General features: G+C 46.1%; 1 protein-coding gene across 1 annotated transcript in view; it reads left to right on the top strand.

The window, feature by feature from the left end:
- The first annotated feature begins 14,188 nt into the window (after positions 1-14,188).
- The window catches only part of LOC118839832 (zinc finger protein 665-like), a 29,328-nt gene continuing 18,257 nt past the window's right edge, over positions 14,189-25,259 (top strand). Inside the window, exons 1-4 of the mRNA XM_036747344.1 lie at positions 14,189-14,305; positions 16,863-17,019; positions 22,900-23,026; positions 23,968-24,063. Of these exons, the coding sequence (XP_036603239.1) occupies positions 16,987-17,019; positions 22,900-23,026; positions 23,968-24,063 (256 nt within the window). The 5' untranslated portion in view covers positions 14,189-14,305; positions 16,863-16,986. The remainder of the gene's footprint in view (positions 14,306-16,862; positions 17,020-22,899; positions 23,027-23,967; positions 24,064-25,259) is intronic.

Below are 25,259 nucleotides of genomic sequence, written 5' to 3'. Positions count from 1 at the left end.
GGGGGCAGACACTGCTATTAGCCTTTCTGCATGGTGCCTACTAAGCACAGTGCCTGGCACATAAGAGTCACTTAATAAGTATAAAGTGAATAACTGCTTGCATTCTCTCCTTCTCCGAACCTCTTCGTATGATCTTACAGTGTCTTCTTTCCTCCATTCTCTAAGAAAGTGGGAGCCTTCTTTTTGCAGTGGCCAACCATGTATATTTACATTTGATCCCCAGCTACAACCTATCCTCCCCATCAGTTAGCACACTCAATCATTGCCCACACCCAGTTCTCTCATATTTTTAATCTTTCTCTATCAGCTAGTACCTTTCCTACTGACTTCAAACATGCCCATCTTTAAGAAAACCTTCCCTAAACCCTCACCATCTTTTGAACAATCATTCTATCTCACCTCATTTTCTCAGTCAACCTCCTCAAAACATCTGGTTGAAATTTCTACTTTCTTCTTTCATTCATTCCTTTGTTATTATTCAGTTGTTTCAGTTGTGTCAGACTCTTCTAGATCCCATTTCAGGTTTTCTGAGCAAAGATCCAGGAGTGGTTTCCCATTTCCTGCTTTTGGTCATTTTAGACAGGATGAACTGAGGTAAACAGAGTTAGGTGACTTGTGTCTCAAGATCACACAGCTAATAAGGGTCTGAAGCCAAATCTGAACTCACGAAGATGAGTCCTCCTGATTCCAAGCCTAGTGCTCCGCCACTTCCTGAAAGTGCTCCCTCCCAAGTTAGTATTCTTGCTTTAATCACCAAGTCGGACAGTCTTTTCTTATTCCTCCTCCTAACTAACATCTACTCCATTCAATATTCTTGACCATCCATCTTCTGCAAAAAGCCCTTCTTGGTTCACTTTCTGTCTTTGATTTCTTGAAATTTACCTTATACAATGCGCCTACTGTGTGACAGGCACAAGCGCTTTACAAACATTATGTCATCTGATCCTCACACTAACTCTGTTACGTAGGTCCTACTGGCACCATTTTACAGTAGAGAAAACTGAGACCAGCTCTCCAGGAAGTGTCTAAGGTCAGATGTGAACACAGCTTTTCCTGAATCCAGGGCCAGAACTCTATCCACTGCACCTCCTAGCTTCTGATCATGGAAGTAGATATGTATGTATGTATATGTATGTATGTATGTGTGTGTATGTATGTATGTTGTAGTTATTTACAAATTATCTCCTGTTTTCTTTTTCTATTCTTGGAATCCCAAGAGCCTATGAGTTGCCTGGACGAGAGTAGATACTTAATAAAACCTCATTGACTTGTTGACTTGACTAAAGCCATTGGAAAGTGAGCTCCTTGGGGAGAGGGGCTGTTAACTTTGCTTGGTACCCCCAGCACTTAGCAGAGTGGCTGGCACATAATCAAGGCTTGTTGACTTACCATGAGTCAGTCCCCCAAATCATGGGAACTGGAGCCACTCTCTTATTTTCTGCATTCCTACATCTGACAATATCAGCTGTATTCAAGGAAGGGATCCCATTCTGAATCAAGATATGGTGTGTTGTGACTGATCGTCTCAAACATGTAAACGTCATGCGATATTTCAGGAGGAATTTTATAATTTTCCCAAACCACTTCTTTACCTTCTTTAGGCAACTTCATCCCAAGGCTGGTAAGATTTCATGACCTTGCTCAAAAGAAAGTCCCAAGGCATCTACCTACTGAGTCCTCAAAGACCTGCCCAGAGAGAAAGAATTTACAGTCTCCTTTGTCCATTTGGAAGTATTTTTTTTCAAATTAACAAAAATCACAACAACAAAACATAATTAGATTCATAATAATATAAATAATATAAACTTATTGTGGATCAAATAAAATCAATTCAGTTGAAAGCAGTTCTGAATTTTCATATCTAGAAAAATCACTTTATCCATTTATTGATTTGACACTGTAGACTGATTGCATTCAGGTACCAGGACAGAGTTGTTTTGATTCAATGATGCTCTTAATTCTGATCTTTATATTTTTCTAAATGAACTGCCTTAATGGCAGATTTTAAGAGTATTTTTCATTAAGGTATAATCCACGTATAAAGGGCTAATCATCATAAGCATCCCAAGAGGAGAACACATGTGACATTAAATGAGACCGCATTATAATCTAGTTTAGGACAAAAGTAGTTGCACTTGCAACCAAAATGTCACCATATAGGGCCCACTCCTTTGAGTTGGTCTACTGCCTGACTGTTATTGGGGCAGTCTTTCTACTCAGAAGCAGAAGGGAGAATGAGAGTTAATGGACAGATGAGGGAGGAGGGGCTCTCAGGGGAAGCTAATCTTTTGCATTTTAGCCCAGGTAGAATTTGAGCCTTGGGGTGGAAGTTGGTGGACTAGGAGAAGGCCAAGACAGAAAAGGGGTCATTCCCATGGCCACAGCATTGCAGGTGATGGAGACCAGGAATAGCAGCAGAGAGGAAGGCAGGGGCCTGACTTTCTGACCCTGAGCGTTGAAGGGACAAAGAGGATGATCCTGGGACCTCAGGACACAGGCAGAGAGGACCTTTGGACCTTCCCAGAAAGAGCTTGGCCCATTAAGGCACATGGGGCCTCTTCTGTTTTGCGCATGGCCTACCTTTCTAGGCAAGCTCTGCCTTGAACTCCTCCTCCTGCTAGTCCCACTGGTTAGAGCAACCAACCCTTTGAGTTGAGATAGCTGTCTCCTAGAAATCCACTGCTGGGGTTACAGGTGCCAGTTAGGTCTGAGCCAGGAGGTCAGAGAAGTCAGATGGCCTACTTGTACTCTAAGTGACTAGCCTTCAAAGAAGAGAAGTAGCCTTTGATGGGACTTTCATGCCATGATTCCTGCTTCATTCAGCCCTCTGTTGCTGACCCAGAGGTCCTGCTCTCCTGACTGGGGAGGCCTCTCAACCAGCCCAACCTTTATCCCCTGACTGCTGCTCTCTGGCCATCATGATGCCATCCCTTCCCCATCTCTTTCTTCCTCTAACTCTAGGAAGCACTCACACCTCTGGCATTCACATCCAGTTCTTATCACTGACTCTTTGATAGAGCAAGTGGACAATGGTTTTTCAATGTGAATTTTTTAGGAAACATGACTGAATCCATTGGATGTTTTATTGGCTGTTCTTATATCAATGTACTCAGTGTCCCCTTCCGTAACTCACTTCCCCCAATCTCTGTGAGAAAACTTATAGGAATGACATACTCTGCTGATTTTCTATCTAAGAAGGCACAAAGGGCTTAACAAATGCTGATTAACTACCTGCCTAATCAAGCAGATAGTGTTTTCTTTGGACTGGCATTAGTAGCTATGCTAAAGACCTTTGTACCCGACTTTTCTAACTCTACCACCAAATTCATTTTTTTCCCTTTTCCTAAAAATGTACCATTTCCTCTCTGTGTCCCCTAACCTGATCTTACCCAAAACTTCTTTGTAAGCATGACCTCAGGGATCCTACCCAAAGGATGGGTCCTATAGCTCAGGAGGAGAGTGTCTCTGTGTCCTCTGTGGAACTGTGAGACACACATGTCCATCACCCACTCCTGAAGTGTGTCACACTCTTGAGTGGACAAATGAAGCACAATTTACTGTCTGTCGGTAACCTGGGCTCCCTTATTCTGGCTGTCCCTAACTGACCCTGACAATTCTTACAACAGGATTCAATTTTATGTGGTGCTTGGCACATAGCAGATACCATGACCAGCCTCTTAACCCTTTCTGGTCTTCTTACACCTTGGTCCTTTTCTTCCCTCTGACCCAGGCCCACTGGCCTCCTGGCTAATCTTTGGCCAAGACCATCTATCCCCTGACCTTGTGCCTTCCCAATGGCTGTCTCTCATGCTTGGAATATCCTCTCCCGGAACCTGGGCCTCCTGGCTTCCTTTGTATCTCAGGTAACATCTCAAGTGAAAACAAGCATTTCTTTGACCCTGACACTACGAGAACCTTCCCTCTCAGGGTGCCTCCCATCCATACTGGAGAGAGCTTGTTTGGACATAGCACATAAGATGTTTTCTCCCCATTGGACTGTGAGCTCCTGGAGGGCAGGGACTATTATTTTGTAAAACTTCCTTTGCATCCCCAGTAGGTAAGCATTGTGCTAGGCACAGAGAAGCCACTTTCTAAATGCTTATTGACTTGACTTAATAAATGGGAAATGAGAGGGATTCAGAGAGACCTGGGAAGGCTTGTGTGGCCTGGGGCAGGAGGAAATGAGGAGACAATTTTTGCTCTCCTGACAGTGGTGGAAAGGACACCCTACATCTAACAGGATAAAGCTTCTGTTGTGGGTGAAAAACCCAGGGATTCAGGAATCCCAAAACTAAAGTTCTCAGGGCAAGGTGGCCTGGAATGAATTCACGGACCCAAGCAATTTTTAAGTCAAGTTGCCAAAAGTTTATTGTTATACTTTACAGCAGGCAAGAGTTCTTAGGGAACCTGCAACCTAACAGGGATGCAGGAAAAGTTTTTATACGAGATTTGGGGGTGAAACATGTCAATTAGATGTTTTGGGGTGGGATTAGGGGGTGGTTAAGGAGTGGTCAGTTCTTAAAGGAAAATGCACATTTAGTATCTACTGTGCAGGCATATTACCCAGAGTTCACTGGGAAATAGCCCAAGGGGGGATAGGAGGAGGTATGGTTTTGAGGGTGAACTGTCACTAAGTCAACTAATCATCAGGGCTGACTGAGAATATCCAGGTTGATTCCATGAAATGTCTTGTTAGAAAAGATTAATGTAAGGGGGTATACATTTGACTATGTCTAGGATATATATCAGTAAGGTCAGTAGGCAGTAAATACTGTTATGTCCCACTGCACAGCCAATTAGCAATACACAGGGAGTCAGTCTGTAGGTAGGCACAGCTGCCTACTGTGAAAGGAGTAGAGATAAGTATTCTTCTAGGGCATGCTGCCCTTGAACTAGAGAGAAACTAGAGAGACAGCATTTTGAAGCTATGGAGAAATGTGATTTTAGAACTGGATGTGGTTTTAGAATTGGGGTTCAGACACAGGCAGCCATGCAAAGGTTGTTAGAATTAGGGTCCAAGCACAAGCACCCAAGCACCCCATCAGCTTCCTTGGCTCTCTTGGATTCCAGGTTTGCTGATGCTGGTCAGGTTTGTGGATGGACTGCACTCACCTGGGATGAGGTTCTCTGGGTGCCAGGGACCATTCCCTCTGGTTCTACAGTCTTTGGTCTCTGCAAGCTGACCTAGGAAGGGAGAAGAAACTTAGAGAGGGAGAGACATTGTCTTTTCCTTCTCTTCCTAGGTGGATGCTGACCTGCCTGGAATAACAGAGCATGAGCTCTCTGAATGGTTACAAAGGCCCTGCTCTGCCCTCAGAGGAGAGACTCCACTTCAAGAGGAGGGCAGCAGGGAGGGTCAGGCTTGGAAGAGAGCTTGATCTGAGTAGGAAGAGGATGTGCCACCCTCTCTAACTCCTTTCCTTTGACCTCATGCCCTTCCCCCATCCTCCTGCAGAGATATGGAAGGCAGAAAGGGCTTGGGATCCTAGATGGAATGAGACCAGTCAGACCCTCAATGACCCCAGACCCAAAGGGGTCTGCCCTCAAGTGATACTATGGGTGAGATATGTAAGTCAGGTCACTGTGACCCAATGATAAAATGGGATGCCATCCTAGGACCTTTGGGCTGTGGGAGGGAGCCTGGACAAGTAGCAGGGACAACCCCCAGAGCCAGGACTTGGAGGGAGGCCTGCTCTTGGCAAGCCTGGAGGACAGTCATCAAGGTTAGAAATACCAAGAATTTTATCTGGCCATGAGTGAATTTAGAAAAAAAAGATTTTGATTTCATGTCATTATTTGACAGAGTGACTTGGCCTCTTAGCTGGCACAAGCCCTCTTAAGCTAGTTACAAAATCTCTTTTATAACTCATCCTGATTTGAATTTTGTGCCCTGATCCTCATTGGCCAGCTTTCACCAAACTCCACCCCTTGATTACATCTCCTCATTCCCACATTGCAATACCCCCCTCCCTTCTCATCTTCATTTTTCCTTATGCTTAAATAAAGGAAAGGCCTAAAATGCTTCTAGTCTCCTCCCCTTTTGTCTGCCTCAGATTGCATGAGAAAAGATCCCTCTCATTTGCTGAAGAGAACTGACAAAAGCGTGATTGGAGATTTTAACAGAGGATGTTAATAAAGGTCTCATTACCTAAGGCCCCCATCAGGTTTAATGGGTCTCATCCTTTTGTGAATGACACCTGACCTGGCAGTTCTTTCTGAGATACAGGAAACGGCCTTCTTAGAACAAAAAAAGGAGTCTGCCTTTTAGATTTGTTGATTTTCAGGTGGTCAACATCCTCTACTGCTTCTAAAATCAATTTCCTACAATTAATCACCAGTATGGCTTCAGATCATATGTTCATATAATCTCTGTGGAAAGAAAATTCAATCATACCTTACACCAAGAGGTCAGAGGAGGAAGAAGAGGCCCAATGGAAAGGGAAGCCAGCAAAAGCAGGGTGCAGGGATGGGCCCTTGTTCAGACCTACCTGGCACCTGCATGTGCACAGCTGGCTCCCAGAAGGCAGAGAGATCTCAGGTCCAAGAGAAGAAAGCAGAGAGATCTCAAATCCTAGGGCTTTTGCTTCCAGCAAGCCTATTCAGGGTGGGCCCTCCCAAATCCAGGAGTCCTGCCTTGCCCTCCCCTCAGTCTGGTGGAATGCCTTCTTTTTTCCACTCCCCTCCCTTCCCTTCCCAGGCTTCCAAACTTCTCCCCAGGGAGACAATTCCACCAGGGTGGTCATCTCTGAGCTCCCCTCTCCCACTGCTCCACCACCTCTCTCCCTCCCTCCCTTGGCCTGCTCTGAGACTCCAACTATTCTCAGCAGAATCTCTGCTCTTTCGGCTCTGCTCCTGCTACACTCATCTTCTTCCCCACAAGGATATGTCCATCCTACATCTCTCTTGGTTCTCTCAGCCATTCCCTTCCCACTTCAGGCCCCGCTTTCTTCTCTACAGCCTGGGCCCAGACCTGCTTGACTGTTAGGGGCAGCTAGGGGGTGCATCAGAGAGAAGGTACCATCAGTTCTTTCTCTGGGGATGGACGGCATTTTTCATCCTAATTCCTTCAAAATTGTCATGGATCACTGTATTACTGAGAATGGGTAAGTCATTCACAGCTGATCATCTTACAATGTTGCTGTTGTTTCGTACCCAATTTATTTCACATTGCATCAGTTCATGCAAGGCTTTCCAGGTTTTTCTGAGAGCATTCTCCTCCTCATCTCTTATAGGACAATAGTATTCCATCATAATTAAATACCACAATTTATTCACTCATTCCCCAACTGATGGGCATCCCCTCAATTTCTAATTCTTTACTCCCAGAAAAGAGCTGCTATGAATTTTTTTGTACACATATGTCATTTTCTTTTTTGTCTTTTATCTCTTTTGGGATATAGACCTAGCTAGGTCAAATGGTGTGCTTGGTTTTATAGCTCTTTGGGCACAGTTCCACAGTTCTCTATAGAATGGTTTCATCGATTTACATCTCCAACAATAGTACATTAATATCTCACTTTTCCCATGTCCCCTCCATGATTTGAATGACTCCTGTTTTAAACCTTCCCACTTTTATCAGGGTTTGTTGTTGTTCAGTTGACTCTTCATGACCTCATTTGGGGTTTTCTTGGCACAGATACTGGATTGGTTTGCCATTTCCTTCTCTAGCTCATTTCACAGACGAGGAACTGAGGCAAACAGGGTGAAGTGACTTGGCCAGGGTCACATAGCTGAGTGTCTGCAGCTAGATTTGAACTCAGAATGATGAGTCTTCCTGACTCCAGAGACACCGCTGTGTCCACTGTGCCCCCTAGTGGCCTTCAAGGATACCACCAGCCTTCTCATTAACCATATTCACAATATTGCACCACCAGGTCCTAGCTTAGTGCCTGGTACACAGTTGGTCAAGAAGTCAACTAGCATTTGCTACATCCTTGTTTGCTTGCTTGAATTACAGCTGCTGGACCTGCCTTTTTAGAACTCATGGGAAAGACTGAAACCAGTTTGAGTCCATGTAGTGGAAACATTTTGCCATGTGGACCTTTGTTTCTCCAACTCCAATTTGGCACTTGAGGCCCATATTTCAACTCACTTGTGATAATTTTAATTTGTTGTGGCATTTTGCCAGCTGACTTGCTGCAGTCTTCTGTGTCTTGGCCTCCCCTGACAATGCATTTGGATAAAGTGTCCTGCTTTTCCCTGGGCATAAGGATGTCACTGTCAAGATGGTCTAAGGTTAGAACATTGGGCAAGTACTTCACCTACCCTGAATCTAAAGATAAGACCTAGCTCAATTCAGATATCTGGAGGGAATGCCGTGCCCCTTTGGAGACAGAAGGGAGTCTCCCATCTTCTCTTCAGGGTTGAGCAAGAATGCCTTCTCTGTCCACATCATTAGGGTTTCACCCAACAACTTATGTGTCCATATCATGAGGGCATCATTCCAGAAAAACTATGAACACACCCTCAAATTTTGGGTGGGTGATTGTTGGATGGTCTGCCCCTCTCATCTGATGCCCAGAGGGCCTCTCCTTTGTCCTACAGGGCTCATCTAACTGCCATAACCCTCTGCCCCAACTCTTTCCCTTTCTCCATTTAGGTTTTGCTGCTGCTGCGCCCCACCTCCCTGCAGACCAAAGCAGCCTACCCACCAAGTGGCAGTGCTGTGCCATGCACTAATCAAGCTTCCTATAATGACTCCTGGACCTGCCCCTTCCTGACAGAATCTGACTGTAGCACCGAAATTGAAGCCCACCATTAATCCCCTTTATATTCTTGTCTTTGTCTCTGCCCTACACCCTGCAACGGCTTGAAACAGCTTAAGGCATAGTTCTGGTGAGATTGCCCAAGGCTAGTCCCCTGACCCCCCCTTTCTCCTAATTCAGCATTCTGTATATTCTCTCTACATCAGCATTATGTGCAAGGATCAGTTGCAGGGTAGCATATAAGTTTATCTTAAGGAGAAACCCCCCTGTTACCAAATAGCCCCACGCCCTGGGTTATGGTGCAACTATTCTGCTGACCAAGCTAGGTCCCTCCACTCAGACCATAGCCAATCAAGTAGGGGTTACTTTCTGGGAAATTCCACCCTGTACCCCCACTCCGTTATGGGAAACTGATCACAACCTAAGAGGGACCCCCTTGTCACAAGATTGTCACACCCCTGTATCCTTGCTCCATATTCCCAAATTAGCTCTAAGCTTATGGATCCAACCAATGGCTGATCTCTGCTTCTGTACATCATTGCTTCTGCTAGCGACCCTCCCTAATTGTGTAATTGTGGTTTTGGCCTTTATAAGCCTTGTAGTCCCTCAGTTTGGGGCTGCCTGATTTGAGTGTATACTCCAGGTAGTCGCACGCTTGAGCAATAAATCCACACTTAAATTTACCTTGAACCCAGGTCTCATCTCGCTGTTATTTTCTACACAACAGACGGAACCAGCTGGATTAGTAATAAGCCAAGGTAGACCCCAGGTACTTCCCTTTGGTTCCTGAGCCACTGACCAAAGCTGAGCCTTAGGGGTGCTGGCAGACGTCTGGGCTGGGTCACTGTTTCAGTGAGAGGGAACCCTATACTCATCCCCCTCTTAGATGTCTGTGGTCAAAACCAGACAGGTGCCCTGATCATCCTCAGAAGCTTGGCACTGATTCAAGACTTGAACTCATGGGTAGAGGGTCTCAGGCCATGCCTCAGAGGTAGGGAACTCCTTTTAGATCCATTAGTATTGACAGGGCCTATGACTAGGTCTTCTGGAAGTCATACCTTAATGGTGTGGAAAATATTATACTATTTTATATCATTTTTGTAATTTCAATAAGACTCAGGGCCTGACCTACTTAACCAGAAGAAAAGCCTGATCCTAACAGTCTCTTTGTTCTCTGAGTAAGCTCAGAGATATCTCTATCTTGTATCAACAAATCCAGATGGAGCATTTCTTGCTCTGTCCATGGCCATTAAGGGTGAAAACCTTGACCTCAGACACTATCTTGAATTATGTGACTTTTCCTTATCTTAATATTTTATGGGCATATACTATGTTGTGGAATGTTAATGGCCAATTAAACACAGAGATCCTGGGGTTGCAAATCCAATTGACACTTTGACAACTATCTAATTTGTTGTATTTACAATCTATTCCATTAAGGAAAATCCTCTTCTTGTATCATGGTTAAACATACATGCGGGTCATAAAAATGAGGTCTTACAGGCTTGCTAGCTCTGCTAAAATAACGTATATAAGTTTTCTCATTGCTTTGTTCAGGCAGCCAGAGTTTATACTCTGACTCCTTGTACGTACAAGTAAGCTAGCCCCACTATGCTTTAAGGGAAAATAATAAACAACATGGATTTTTCTATCACCTAGCTCTGTTGTTTCCTTCAACCAAATTTTGAGGTTTAACAATGGGCAGGGTTCCCTTCCCTCCCTGGAGAGTGAGGGCCAGGGCCTGAACCACAGGCTTCAGCCACAGGGAGCCCTCCCTCCACTCTGCCCCTTAGATTCATGAGCCACAGACCAGGGCACATGGTCTGAGAGAGGATGACCCTCCATGGGCACTGCTAGTGTTGCCTCCAGGTGCTAGGTCTGAAGGTCATGGTGCCCTCTGAGGGAAGGCACATGGTACCAAGGGTGACCATTTGACTGCCTCATTGTCAAGGAGGCCTGCCCACATGGCCATCTGAGTTACAATCCAATAAGCTTTTGGCCCACCCATCCCTGAAGCAGGACTTACAGGGGAACTTATGGGAAAGGTCCCAGCCCCACCAAAAAGGCCCCAGCAAGTAGAGGGAACACTGGCTGCCTGTAAGGATGTGTTATGTTAATGGGAATGGGAAGATCTTTCTTGTCCATTAATAGTCCCATGTGACCTGTCTAAGTCACATGAGCCTGTGGTGGGAGGAGCTTGTGTATTGGTGGAGAAGGGGTAGAGCAGGAAGTTGGAGTGAGTCAGAGCTGGGAGGCAGAGGGTGGGAATTGCTCTGGGGCTGGCCCCTGCTACTTGTCCAAACTCCCTGTCACATCCCAAGGGTCTTAGGGTGCCATCTCCAGTTGTACCATTGGGTCCCAGTTGCCTGACCCACATATCTCACCCATAGTATCACTTGGGGGCAGACCCCTCTGGGTCTGGAGTCATTGAGGGTCTGATTGATCTCATCCCATCTGGAATCCCAAGCCCCTTCTGCCTCCCTGTAGGAGGATGGGGGAGGGGCATGAGGTCAAAGGGAAGGAGTTAGAGAGGGTGGCAAGTCTTCTTCCTGCTCAGACCAAGATCATTTCCAAGCCTGACCCTCCCTGCTGCCCTCCTCCTAAGGTGGAGTCTCTCCCCTGAGGGCAGAGTAGGGCCTTTGTAATCCTTCTGAGAGCTCAGGCTCTGACATTCCTGGCAGGTATGCATCCACCCTAGGAAGACAAGGCAAAGACACCGTCTCCCCCACTCTGAGATTCTTCTCCCTCCCCAGGTCAGCTTGCAGAACCCAAAGCCTAGAATCAGAGGGAATGGCCCCTGGCACCCAGAGACCCTCATGCCAGGTGAGTGCAGCGCATCCACAGACCTGACCAGCATCAGCAAACCTGGAATCCAAGAGAGCCAAGGAAGCTTTATCCTGTTAGATGTAGGTTGTCCTTTGCAGTGCTGTCAGCAGAGCAGAAATTGTCCTCCTGGTTCTGCTCATTTCCTCCTGCCTCGGGCCACACAAGCCTTCCCAGGTCTCCCTGAGTCCCTCCCATTTACCATTTCTTACATCCAATCAATTGTTGTTTTGTTTGTCCTTCAATCCCAAAGAAGACCATGACATCAGGGAAATGATTACAAGACTTGCAGTAGACTTTGATTTGAGTGAAGGAGGGCTCTGCAAGGTCACCAGCCTCACTTTCTCCTCCAGAGCCATCTGGATCCAGTGGGTGGATGTTCATCAGGATGACTGGAGATGACCCAGGATGCAATGGTATAGCACAACAACACTACTTGCTGCTACTTTGGCTGTATAAGACCAATAACACCAGCACACAGGAGGGCTGCTAGCACAAGTTCTTTGATCTGCTTCTAAAAGGAAAGCAACTTTAAGGGGTTAACAATCTCACTTTAATTAAACATATATACATCATTCACTTAGTTCAAGGGAAAAAGTTAGCACCCTGAACTTCAGAGAAAACGAAAACAGAAATTACAAGCGGAAATTATATAAACAGAGTAAAATAACACAAATCAGCAGGCAGGCTTCTAGTTGTCTGTCTAAGACATTACATTCATAGTTATCAGAGAGAGAAGCACCAACATGTTGGTTATTCAAAGTGTGTGTGTGGGAGGGTGGGCTCCAATGGCTACTTGGAGTCTCTTCTGGTCAAATCATACAACACTCTTCCAGGGAGTGAGCCCCCAAAGCAAAATCTCTCCTCCCACAGTTCCGAGAGTTCCAGATTAAGGGCTGCCATCAGAGTATATATAACCTTTTTCATCAGGTTGGGGGGGGCACCCACCCAGGGCTTCACACCTCTCCTGACCTATTTAACAAAAGGGTGTGGCCCTTCCTATAAACAAAGGCAAGACTGAATCAAAGGCACCTGATTGTCTTAGTGCTGAGACTCACTCCAAAAGAAAAAAACAGTAAAAAGTCCCACTTTGCTTGTCCTTACAAATGGGAGACCCTGGCCCTTTCCCGCTAAGGTCCCTTCAGGTTCTCACTTTGAGTGTGGTAAGGCCTATTCACTAAGTTAGTCAAGGGATTGCCCCTTTAATTAAAAACTCAAAAAAAAAAAATGAAGCTGGGAGAGGAAGACCCTCAGGGTTCCTGGCCAAAAGAGAAGCAGTTACTATTTGGTATTTACATTCACTCTGTGCTGGGAGGGCAGGGACCTATTGTCCAATCTATGAGCTCCAGAGTGAACTGGGTTTAAGGCTTGGTTTTTGAGAAAGAAATCCAGCCAGTAAACCCCAAATCCAGGAGGCAGCCTTCAGCCACGGAAAGGTACCTTCCTTTGGGCAGAGCCCCACCTATTGGGGAATGCAAATGAAGGTTGAAAAAATGACAGTCCCTAAGCTCCAGGAGCTCAGTCTAATGGGGAGACAATGCACCACCAGCTGAGTCCAAACAAGCCCTGTACAGTATATGGATGGGGGCATCCTGGGAGGGAAGGCTTGGGCAGTTCTGGGGATCAGAAAAAGCTTGTTTTCAGAAGGCGGGATTTTAGCTGAGATGTGAAGGTCGTCCACAGGGTCAGAGGATTAAGGGTCTTGGTCAAGGCTCAGGCAGGAGGCCAGTGTTCCTGGGTCAGACAGGAGGAGGAGGAGGAGCGAGGAGGGTGTGAGAAGCCTGGAAAGGAGCTTGGGGCTGGTCATGCAGCGTCTGCTGGGGGCAGGGAGCCCCAGACATATTGTCTTATTTGAGCCTGTTGTGACAATCGTCAGGGCAGGAGAGCCAGAATAAGGGAGCACAGGGTGTGTCTGAGGCCACATTTGAACACAGATCTTGGAGGTTCCAGGCCCTGATTCGGTCCCATGAGTCACCACACTCCTCCAAGTAGGGACAGGTTTTCCCCTCCTGGAGGGAGGGTCCCCCTGCTCCCCCAAAGGGGTCGCTGGAGTATTTTCCCAAGGGCCCAGAAGGAAAGAACTGATCCTACGCATTCTGCCGGTCAGCTGCTAGCCTCTGCCTCAGTTTCCTTATCTTTAAGAATGGAATAACGGCAGCGCCTCTCACTGTTGTTTGGGGGATCAATGGAGCAAGAAGCACTTATTAGGCACCTACTGTGTGCCATGCACTGGCCTGGGGAGTCAAACCCAGAAGGACGGGCTCTCCCCTCCAGGCGCTTACACTCTAAATAAGGACCGCCCAGAACGGGAAGCAGAATGGGGGGGAACACAATGCTGTCCCCCGGCCCCAGTCTCAGCCCCTCATCCCACGGCCCAACACCACCTCGCAGAGCCCCAGGGCTTGCTGAGACTCTTGGGGTGCGCAGGCGCAGCTTTTCCAGAGGTTCCCTGTGGTCGCTTCGGCTCTTTGTTCGGTGCCCGCAGCCCAGTGAGTGCGGGGAGAGAGCCGGGCGCGGAGGGAGTGAGTGCGCAGGCGCGGGTCGGGCTCCCAACGTGGCGGGGGAGGTGCGGTGGGAGTGAGTGCGCAGGCGCGGCTCCAGCTCCCAGCGCAGCGAGGGTGCCCCTCCTCCTACTCCACCCGGGGCTAGCCGGAAGACATCCGCGGACGGAGGTCGGGTTAGTGAGCGCGAGAGCCCGGCAGGCCTGGGCACGGCGCGTAGTGTGCGGGTGCGTGTGCAAGAGACTGAGGGTGTGTGCCCTGGGGAGGGGCTTGAGTGTAAGTGCCGGCTGAGGGGCTGCGGGCGGGCGGGTGCTCGTAAGTGGGGGGCATGGCACGCGCGTGAGTGCGTGTGCTGCGGTGGGGGGGAGGGGCTGGGTCCGCAGCGGGGGGAGCTCCCCGTTTGCGTGGGCTTCTCCCTTGGGCCCCGGGCCGCCCCGTGCGCCTGGGGGGAGGGGCGAGGATTCCGGGGAGCCCCTTCCTCGCAGCAGCTGCTTCTGGGGTGGGACAGGGCGGGCGTTTGGGGTGATTCCACTCCTTGGGGAGCCCCTTCCCGCCCCTCCCCCAGCCCCAGCTTTCTTTATCGTAAGAGGAGGGGGAGCAGCCCCCCACCCCCCCGTGTTGTCCTGGGGTGTCCCAGGGCCCTGAAGTCCTGCTGGAGTCAGAAGACCTTGGGCCGGGGCCTCAGGCTTGTCCAGTGTGGCCCCTGGGGGAGGGGTCCCCAGGGCCCCCACTGCAGTCTGGGAGAGGGGGAGGGCTCAGGATGACGTCATTAGGACGCCTTTTCTGAGGGACCCTGGGGAGAGGCTTTTGTACTGGCAGAGAAATACAGTCACTTTGACATGGCTGCTGACCTCCAGAGGGCCGAAGGGAGTGGCTTTGACCTCAGTCTGAGCATTTATGAAGTGCCTACTGTGTGCCAGTCACTGTGCCAAGCACTAAGGATGCATAGGCCAGGAAAAAGAAATGGACTCTCCTCACTTTGGTTTGTTTTTGAGTTGTTTTTCAGGCGTGTCTAGCTCTCTCTGACCCCCATTTGAGGGTTTTCTGGGCAAAGATACTGGAATGATTTGTCATTTCTGTCTCCAGCTCATTTTACAGATGAGGAAACTGAGGCAAAAGTGAAGTGACTTGCCCAGGGTCACAGCTAGTAAAGGTCTAAAGCCAGACTTGAATTTGGAAATGTGGTTCTTCCTCACTCCTGGCCTGGCACTTTATCTGCTGTGTCACCCTCTGTCCTCAAGGCACATGCCTTCTAAAGTGGAGCAGGGTGTAGCTCTTAGCAGTAGGAGGACCCATCCAGAGCAGGCTGGCTCAACACCAGAGCCCTTGGACGGGAGAGGCCTTAGCTTTCTTTCCTGGGAGTGGGGATTACTCTGCCTTCCCTTGGACATGACATCCCTCTCCCGCTCCCTCACCCTCCTTCCTTTGGAGCTGAGATCTCTCTCTTTCCTTGGACATGAGATCTCTGCCTTCTGGAAGCCAGCTCTGTATGTGCAGGTGTAGCCAGAATGGACTTTGTTTTCTTTGAATGACTCAGCTTGCCTCGTTGAGCTTCCCTGGACGCTGGGGCTTGCTCTTCCGGGGCAGGACCAGAGCTTCCTGTGTGATGAGTTGTGGCGCTGGCTGAGGGGAAGTGTGTTAACGTGGTCTACGCTGGGGGAGGGGCCAAATCAAGAACCAATCGGCCCTGGTCGTTCAGGCGGCGCTTGATGATGTCAAAAACTCTATAAGGGGGAGAGGACAGCTTGAAGATCCTCCTTTCCTTTTCCGGTTGGAGCCAGAGGCGCCTACAGCCGAAGCTGAGCTGCTGGTAGCAGAGCTGACTGGAGGCTAGTGGGTAATCTTCTTACCGTAGAGGGGAAGCATGTATATGATTTTGCCTTATACCATCTCGCTTCTCTGTGGCCTCCTGGTTACCCTTGTGAGGCGGACTTATTGGGCCTGGAAGCTTTTGATGAAAATATCAAAATGGGGACCCTGGTTTGTGGGCTTGTTATTGTGGAGTGTAAATACATGCTTTAGTTCTCCTGCCTTCTGCCTAGAGAATTCCTTATATCCTGCGGTTCCGGACCTTTTAGGCACATATGAGATTCTCTGAAATCATAAATTCTGCCTTCCTAATATAGCAGGTCCCAGGTAAATCTTAGCCAGGAGCCCTTCCTGCCCCCAGCCCCTGCTGACTGGGACTCAGTTTCTTTGTTAGACCTCTTGGCGAGTGCCCTCTGGGTACTGTAGGAGCAGGCTTCCCTCCCAGCTCCCTGGTCACATCCCAAAGGTCCTGGGCTCCTATCCACACCTTTACTTTTGGGTGGCCATTAAGTGCCTTTCGTATCTCACCCTTAACTTCACATGGAGGGAGAGCTCTGGCTTAGCAGTCACTGAGGCTCTCACGGGTTTCATCCCTTCTGGGATCCCAAGCCCTTTCTGCATCTTGGGTTTCTGTAAGAGGATGAGGGAAGGGAGTTGGACATAGGAGAAGGAGTTATGGAGGGTGGAAAGTAGTCTTTTTTTGAGACCTCCTAGTCTAGACCTCCCCAACTTGGCAATAGATGGGAGCCAAAATTAAAATAGGCTAAACTTCAGCGCACAGATAGGTTACACTAAAGCCAGACTGGCAATGGTTGATTGCCTCAGGTCCTGTGACAAAGAGGAGAGAGTGCTCAGTGGCAATCCTGCATTTTTCGAGGGCAGCCCAAAATCCTTTGGTAGGCTGCAGGCAGCCTGTGGGCTGTATCTTGTGCAGGCCTGTTCTAGCCTGGCCCTACCTACTGCGTCCTTTTTTTTCTGTTCGTATCTATCTTCTGAAGACCTCACTCTCTATAAATCCTTGTAGGCCAGCCTCCTGCCTAGGAAGAGAAAGGAAAGACATCTACCCCTCCGTGATCCTTGTCTTCTTCCCAGCCCAGCCTGTGGAGGATCAAGGCCTGGCCCAAGCAGGGAGCCTGGAGGCAGAGAAAATGGCCTCTGGGACCCAGAGACCCCCAGCCCAGGTGAGTGCAGCCCATCCCCAGACCTGACCAGCATCAGCCAACGTGGCCAATTCTATGAACATGGAGGATTGTCTTTGAGGCTGGCCGTCTCTTTTACTTATGGTCATTTCTTTACAAAAATTGATACAAAATTGAATACAGTAGTAACCACACTGCCCTGCTCTCTTCTTCTCTGTTTTGAAGTGTATCAGTGGCATTAACCACCCCCCACCAATTGCTGCCCAATTGCTGTACAAGATTCTGTAAACGCTTATGAAATCCCTCCTGTGTGCTGGGCCCTGTGCTTTGTGGTGGGTGTGCAAAAAAAGACAAGCAGCAGTGTCTGCCCTCCAGAAGCTCACAGTCTATTGGGGAAGACAACAGGCCCACAAATATATACAGACAAGCTATAGACAGGTCAGTGGGATAGAATGAATAGAATGAAGGCACCAGAAAGAAGAGGCTTTGGGAAAGGCTTCTTGTCGAAGAGAAGATTTTAGTTGAGACTTGAAGGACCCGAGGAGGTGGAAATGAGGAAGCAGAGAATTCCAGCCATCTTTGGAGAGCCAGAGAAAGTGCCCAGAGTTAGAGATGGAATTTCTTCTTGGCATAACAAGGAGACCGGTGTCATTGGATTCAAGAGTAGGTACTGGGAAGTAAGGTGTCAGAAGACTGAAAAAGTAGGTGATGTTTAGTTCAGGGAGGGCTTTTAAAGTAAAACTAGAAGCAAGATGCTCAGAGTGTTTTAGTAGTCAGTGGTTAGTAGGCATTTATTTTTTTTTTTACAGTTTTTTTTGGGGGGGGGAGTGGCAGTTGGGCTTAAATGACTTGCCCAAGGTCACACAGCTAGTAAATGTGTCAAGTGTCTGAGGCCGGATTTGAACTCAGGTTCTTCTAACTCCAGGGCCGGTTTTCTACTCACTGCGCCACCTAGCTTCCCCCAGTAGGCGTTTATTAAGCTCCTACTGTGTTCCCAGGTATGTACAAAAAAAGAAAGATGGTTCCTGCCCTGAGTGAGCTTATACTTTATTGGGGAGAGGCAATATACAAAAGGAAGTTGATAAGGGGAAGGAGGCAGAAGACACCAGATACTGACTCATGGTGAAGTTAGAAGGATCAGTGTAGTGAGGTGAGACATGGGGGGATATGGGAGCTGGGCCCTCTCCTTGCAGTGAGGTTTGCACTTCTTGGCCTCACCCTCTAATCAGAGACACACAGGATAGTGATGAGATTTACTACCAAGTCTGATTACCTGTAGCAAGATCATCGTAGTGATTATAGAAGACTGATCCAGAAGTCCCAGGGTAGTGGGACCAGGTGAGAAATATATGTCCTTAAATGAAAGCTTTTGGAGTTCATGACCTCACCCCATGTTGGTGAAGGATGAATGTGGGAGGATAGAGAATGGAAGAGGGTTATTTCTGTTGGGAGCAAGTTAGAGATTCAATTAGAGATTAATTATCAGTCAGTTAAAGGAGTATCTTCCTATAGTGAGTAAATGTAGTGCAATGAAGAATTGTGACCTCAGGAGAGGGCTCAGTGAAAAGTAATGTTTTGTAAATTCTTGGCAATCTCAGAAATTGTGAAAAGATTATAAATCATTCAGAAGCTCAAAAGAAATAAGGGAATTGAAAACTGAAATACACATAACAAATAGAATAGAACTCATGTTTTAAATAAGGAATCAAAATGATGAAAAAGTAAAAGATTTTTATTCACATGAAACAGAATTGCTACAAAACAATAGAACCAGGGGGCAGAGCCAAGATGGTGGAGTAAAAGCAGGGGCTTTCTCGAGCTCTTCCCCCAGATCCCTCCAAACACCTGTAAAAAATGACTGAACAGAATTCTAAATCTACAGAACCCACAAAATGACAGAGCGAAATAAGTGTCTAGCCCCAAACAGCCTGGAAGATTGACAGGAAGGGTCTATTGCACCTGGCTGGGATTAGAGCTCAGCCCATCGTTGGTCTTTCCAGCATAGATTTAGCTGAAACAGACCTGGCAGAGCAGTCCTCAGGCACTGATTCACTCTGCTGTGGTGGTTTCTAGACCTTGCAACCCATAAATGCCAATGGCAACTTAGCAGGTTAGTGGGAAAACTTGGACCTGGGTGAGAGAAGGACGTGGTCAGGCCCCAACCCTGGGGCAGTGGAAGTTGAGGCAGAGGCAGCAGCACCAGTAGGGGCTGATCAGAGCAAGAGTGCAGAGATCTCTGCTGGCAATGAGGCAGGATTCTCTTGCTTTGCCCTGCTTGGATCTGGGTAGCAGTCCCGGGGAGAGGAGTGCCGGTGTGGCAGAGCTTGTCGGGACTGTGGAGAGGGAGGCCTCCTGGAAGTTCCAAGGCAGAAAAAAGTGTTTGAGGTCACTCACAGAGCAGAGCACAGGCCAGTAGAAGAGTAAACACCTCTCCTTGGATCATACCACCTCAGAAGAACTGAAAATTTACAGGTACCTAGAAGTAGCTCAGAAAATAGTGCAAAACCCCTGAAGCTTGGGACAGAGCACTTTTCCACTGTAGAAGCAGAGTCATACCTTGACAAAGAGCTCAAAAGTCAAGTAATTGGCTGGGGAAATAAGCAGACAGAATTAAAAAACTCAGGCTATAGAATTTTACTTTGGTGACAAGATCAGCCAGAAGAAGATAAAGTCAAAGATCCTACATCAAAAGCCTCCAAGAAAAATATGAATTGGTCTAAGTCCATGGAAGAGCTCAAAAAGGATTTGGAAAATTAGGAGAAGTAGAGGAAAAATAGGGAAGAAAAAATGAGAGTGATACAAGAAAATCATGAAAAACAAGTAAACAACTTGCTAGCGGAGACCCAAAAAATACGGAAGAAAATAACACCTCAAAAAATAGACTAACTCAAATGGCAAAAGAACTCCAAAAAGCCTTTGAGGAGAAGAATGAACCCCGAAAAGCCGCTGAGAAGGAGAATGCCTTAAAAAACAGAATTGGCCAAATGGAAAAGGAGGTCCAAAAGCTCCCTAAGAAAATATTTCCTCAAAAATTAGAATGGAGCAAATGGAAGCTAATGACTTTATGAGAAATCAAGATGTTATTAAAAAAGAACCAAAAGGAGGAAAAAATAGAAGACAGTGTGAAATATCTCATTGGAAAAACCACTGACCTGGAAAATAGATCCAGGAGAGATAATTTAAAAATTATTGGATTGCCTGAAAGCCATGATCAAAAAAACAGCTTAGACGTCATCTTTCAAGAAATTATCAAGGAAAACTTCCCTGATATTCTAGAAACACATGGTAAAATAGAAATTGAAAAAAATCCACTGATTGCCTCTCAAAAATGATCCAAAAGGGAAACTCCTAGGAATATTGTAGCCAAATTCCAGAGTACCCAGGTCAAGGAGAAGATATTGCAGGCAGCCAGAAAGAAACAATTTGAGTATTGTTGAAACACAATCAGGATAACATAAGATCTAGCAGCTTCTACATTAAGGGATTGAAGGGCTTGGAATATAATATTCTGGAGGTCAAAGGAGCTAGGATTAGAACCAAAAATCACCTACCCAGCAAAACTGAGTATAGTACTTAAGGGGAAAAATGGACATTCAATGAAGTAGAGTACTTTCAAGCATTCTTGATGAAAAGGCCAAAGCTGAATAGAAAATTCGACTTTCCAATAAAAGAATCAAGAGAAGCATGAAAAGGTAAACAGTAAAGAGAAATCATAAGGGACTTATTAAAGTTGAACTGTTTGCATTCCTATGTGGAAAGATATTTGTAACTCATGAGACCTTTCTCCATATTAGGGTAGTTGAAGGGGTTATTCATATATAGACAGAAGGTATGGGGTGAGTTGAATATGAAGGGATCATATCTTAAAAAAAAATTAAGGGGTGAGAGAGGAATATATTGGGAAGGGGAGAAAGTGAGAGATAGAATGGGATAAATTATCTCACATAAAAGAGGCAAGGAAAAGCTGTTATAATGGAAGGGAAGAGGGGGACGTGAAAGTGTGTGAACCTTACTCTCATCGGATTTGTCTTAAGGAGGGAATAAGATACACACTCAATTGAGTATCTTAACCTAGAGCAGGGCTGTCCAACCTTAGGTTTTTATTGAAACAATAGGCATTGTATTTTGATTTGCCATTTTAGTGACAGCTCTATGGTAGCTGGGCTTTCTTTACTAAAGCATTTATGTAAATTTCATGCTTGTAGGCCTGCCTCATAAATCACACTGTAGGCTGCATTTTGGACAGCCTTGCGCTAGAGGGAAGTAGAGGGGAAGGGATGGGGTGGGGGATGATAGAAGGGAGGGCAGATTGGGGGAGTGGGCAGTCAGAAGCAAACACTTTTGAAAAGGGACAAGTCAAAGAAAATTGAATGAATGGGGGACAGGATAGGATAGAGGGAAATATAGTTAAGCCTTTCACAGTGTGACTACTATGGAAGTGTTTTGCATGATGACACATGTATAACCTATATTGAATTGCTTGCCTTCTCAGTGGTGGGTGGGGAGGGTAGAAGGGAGAGAATTTGGAACTCAAAGCCCAAAAAACAAATGTTAAAAAATTGTTTTTACATGCAACTGGGAAATAAGATATATAGGCAGTGGGGTATAGAAATCTATCTTGACCTACAAGAAAGCAAGAGGATGGGGGCCGGGAAGGAGGGGTGTGCAGTAATAGAAGGGAGGGCAGACAGGAGAAAGGCATAATCAGAATGCATGATATCTTGGGGTGGAGGGTAGGGGAAAGATGGGGAGAGAATTTTTAACTTAAAATATTGTGGAAATGAATGTTGAAAACTAAAAATAAATTAATCAGAAAAAAAATAGAACTTCTGAAAAAAGAGAATCATATTCTCCTAGAAACGGAAGAGCATCAGATACCAAGTGCACTGACCAAACATGTAGCGGGTGGGAAAACTAGCTAATCCATTTCATGTTTCAGAGTAGATGTGGCCTCTCTCTTGTGTATTATTTAAAAGTCTACCTCTTAACTCATTCTCTTGACTTGTGATCCCCAATGATCTGGAGTTCTAGGGGTATGTTTAGATAATTTATTTTTCATAAATATGCTGTCAGTGTGTTACAAACTAGTTTAATCTCTAACCCCAGTTAGTGAGGTAATACATTTTTAATAAATGAACAAGCTCTCTTTCTTTATCATAGTTACTCTTCTTCCTATATATCTAAATATTAAAAATGAATAAATATGTTCCCTTAGTAAGTGAAATAAATCATAAAGCAAAGACAGATGTTTTGGCTGTGGCCGAGTGTCATCCTTAGCCCTGAATATAACTATAGATAATTCTTCACTTGGCCAGAAACAGTCCCAGTACCACTCAGTTTAGTCCAGATTGTGAGTAATATCTCTCAAGAAACTTCTTCATGGTTTTGTCTAGATAAGACTTTATTTCTGCCTTATAAGAAATTAAGTAGATAATTCCTTTTTCCTTTCCTGTTGAGTAACAGTGATAACTGGTAATGTTTTTTTCCCCCTAAAGTACATAGTACTTGTCAGCTTCTCATAAACCCTTCATAGAATTTTCTTAGCATATCACTTACAACATTTCTGATGAGGAATTTCATGCCACCTCCTTTCTTTCTCCACAGATTCTCATATCTCACTGACAGAGCACATACCTTCTCCCTGATTCCATAGGGAGAAGCATTTCGTATTAAGACATTCATTTTTCCAGCTTTTATTAATCCAACATAATTCTCACTTAAAATAGAAAATGCTTTTCTAAACATTTTATTGGGCTGTTATTGACTGGTTTCAAGTGTTGGCTCTGACACTCATGAAGATGATAGGAGTTTTGGGCACATCCCTTCTGTGCTTCCATTTCCTCCTGTAGGTTGATGAGGGTTGGGCTATATGAATTCTGAAGTCTCTTTCAGCTCCAAATTGCATGACTTTTGATGGTTTAGGAGTTGGTGACATTCCAGGATGTGGCTGTAGACTTCACCCAGGAGGAGTGGGGCCTCTTGGACCATTCTCAGAAAGAGCTGTACAAGAAGGTCATGCTGGAGAATGTCCAGAACCTGCTGTCCCTGGGTAAGGAGCATTTCCTCAGGTAACTGAATCTGCCATCAAAGGAATGTCTTCATTCCTTACCTGTTTTGCAGGGTATGACCTTTATTAGTTACTCAAAAGGCAGAAGTGGTGGTCTGTCCAGGGTCTTCCTAGTGCCTGGTTTTCCTATGAAAGGTCTTTAAATCACATTAATGCAGGCTGGGACTTTCCTTTGTTGCTCCTGAAATTGACTCTTTATTATTTGGGGGAGCTTGAGGACAAAACTCAAACTAGGGTTACAGAATCTTAGACTTGGAACTAATCTCAAAGGTTATCTAGGCTGTCTTCTAATTGGATATGAATTTTGTCTCTGAAGATGACTCATTCAGCTTTTCCTTGATGATGGGCGTGAAGGGAACCCTCTGCCTTTCAAGGCAACCCCTTCTGCTTTGGGATGGGTCTAGACTTTAGAACAGTCTTCTCATTAACAGGCATCAGTCTGTAGCTCCTTGCTCCTAATCCTGACTGGTTATTATCATTTGATCCTCACAATAGCCCTATGAGTTTGGAACTGTTTTAATCCCCATTTCATAGTTCATAGAACTGAGGCAAACAAAGGTTACATAACCTTCCAGGAGCACACAGCTGCCATGTGGCTGAGGCTGGTTTGGACTCTTCTTTTTAACTTTAGGTTCAGACTTCTTAACACTGTAGTAAGAGCTACCTCTAATTTCTAGGCAATGGAAGCTATGGAATATGTCCATCCTTCTGTGAAGAAGGTGAATAAAGGTGGAATTTTCTGATTCCAAAAAAGCTGCATGATCTGTGCCCCCTCCCAAGATCCCAATGTTCAATACCATGGGAACCATCCTTGAGGTGTTCTGGGAGCCTTGTGGTCCTTGCTTGCACATCTCCTTTCCCTAAAGAGGACTAAATTATATATTTCTCTCTATTCTTAACTCTTTTTTATTCTATATTTCCAGGTCTTCCAGTTCTTAGAAAAGATCTTATCTCCCCTTTTCATCAAGGGGAAGCTCCAGGGATGCTAGAGCAAAAAGGCCTAAGGAAGTCCTGGCCAGGTGAGTGAGATGAAAGTGAGTATATGAGGGCTGGTATCACAAAATGCATCATTGTGTTGTAACAAAGGGAGTGCTGTGCTTGGGAGCAGGTAGACCTGACTTGGAATTTGTTTTTAGGCACATTTCAGCAGTGGGATCCTGGGCAAGTAACTGAACCTGTGAGCCCCAGTTTCCTCTTCTATAATGCAGCAGAGGGGCTCAGATTCCTTGGCCTTTCAGTTCCCTTCCAGTGATAAGTCTGTAATCCTCTAAGAAGTCATTGTTTGGAGCTTTGGGCATAGAACTCTCCTGAAAGCATCCAATAAGGGCTGAGGGTGTCTAATTCAATATGAACTCTTTCCTAGGTTTTATTTAAGTGAATAAGTACTAAGCACCTACTGTGTACCAGACCCTGTGTTAAGCACCAAGAATACAAAGAAAGGCAGGAAACAAGCCCTACTCTCAAGGACTTCCCAGTCTAGTGGCAAGACAAAATGCAAACAACTCTGTACAGACCCGCTACATCTGAGATAGACTGGAGCTGATCAAGAGAGGGAAGCCACTATAGCAAAAAGGACTGGAGAAGACTTATTATAGCGTGAAGGGTTTTAGGTGGGATGTCAGGGAAGCCAGAGCAAAAATGAGTGGCAGCCAGAGAAAACACGGAGTCAGGATTTGGAGTGTCCTGGTCAAGGAACAAAGAGGAGGCCTGAACCACTGGTTGTTGGACATGTGGAGGGGGGAATAAGTTGAAAGAAGACTAGGGATGTAGGAGAGGGGCAGATGATAGAAGATTTTGACAGCCAAGCAGAAGATTCTGTATTTGATCCTGGGGATAGGGAGTCAAGGCAGTTTATGAAGTTGGAAGTGACATGATCAGACATGCTTTTTGGAAGATGAATTGAGTGTAGAGGGGAGAGAATTGATGCATTGAAGCCAACCCAAAGATTGCTGTAATATCTCAGGTGTGAGGTGATTGCTGACTGAACCAAGAAAGTGGCAATGCTGGGAGACAAGGGGATGTATGGGGGAGATCTTACAAAGGCAGAATCAATATGACTTTCTATCATGTTGAATATGGGTGGATATGAGTGTGAGAGATGATGATGAGTGGGTGATCCTTAGATTATGAGCCTGGATCATTGAAGGGTAGTGCCCTGGATAGCAATAAGAAAGTAAGAAGACAGAGAGGGTTGGGGAAAGGTGACAAGTTTAGT

This window comes from Trichosurus vulpecula, chromosome 2 (genome assembly GCF_011100635.1).
Source record: "Trichosurus vulpecula isolate mTriVul1 chromosome 2, mTriVul1.pri, whole genome shotgun sequence".
NCBI classification, from domain to species: Eukaryota; Metazoa; Chordata; class Mammalia; order Diprotodontia; family Phalangeridae; genus Trichosurus; species Trichosurus vulpecula.
Note: the sequence above shows the minus strand (reverse complement) of the source record. Positions and strands in the feature narration are given on the sequence as shown.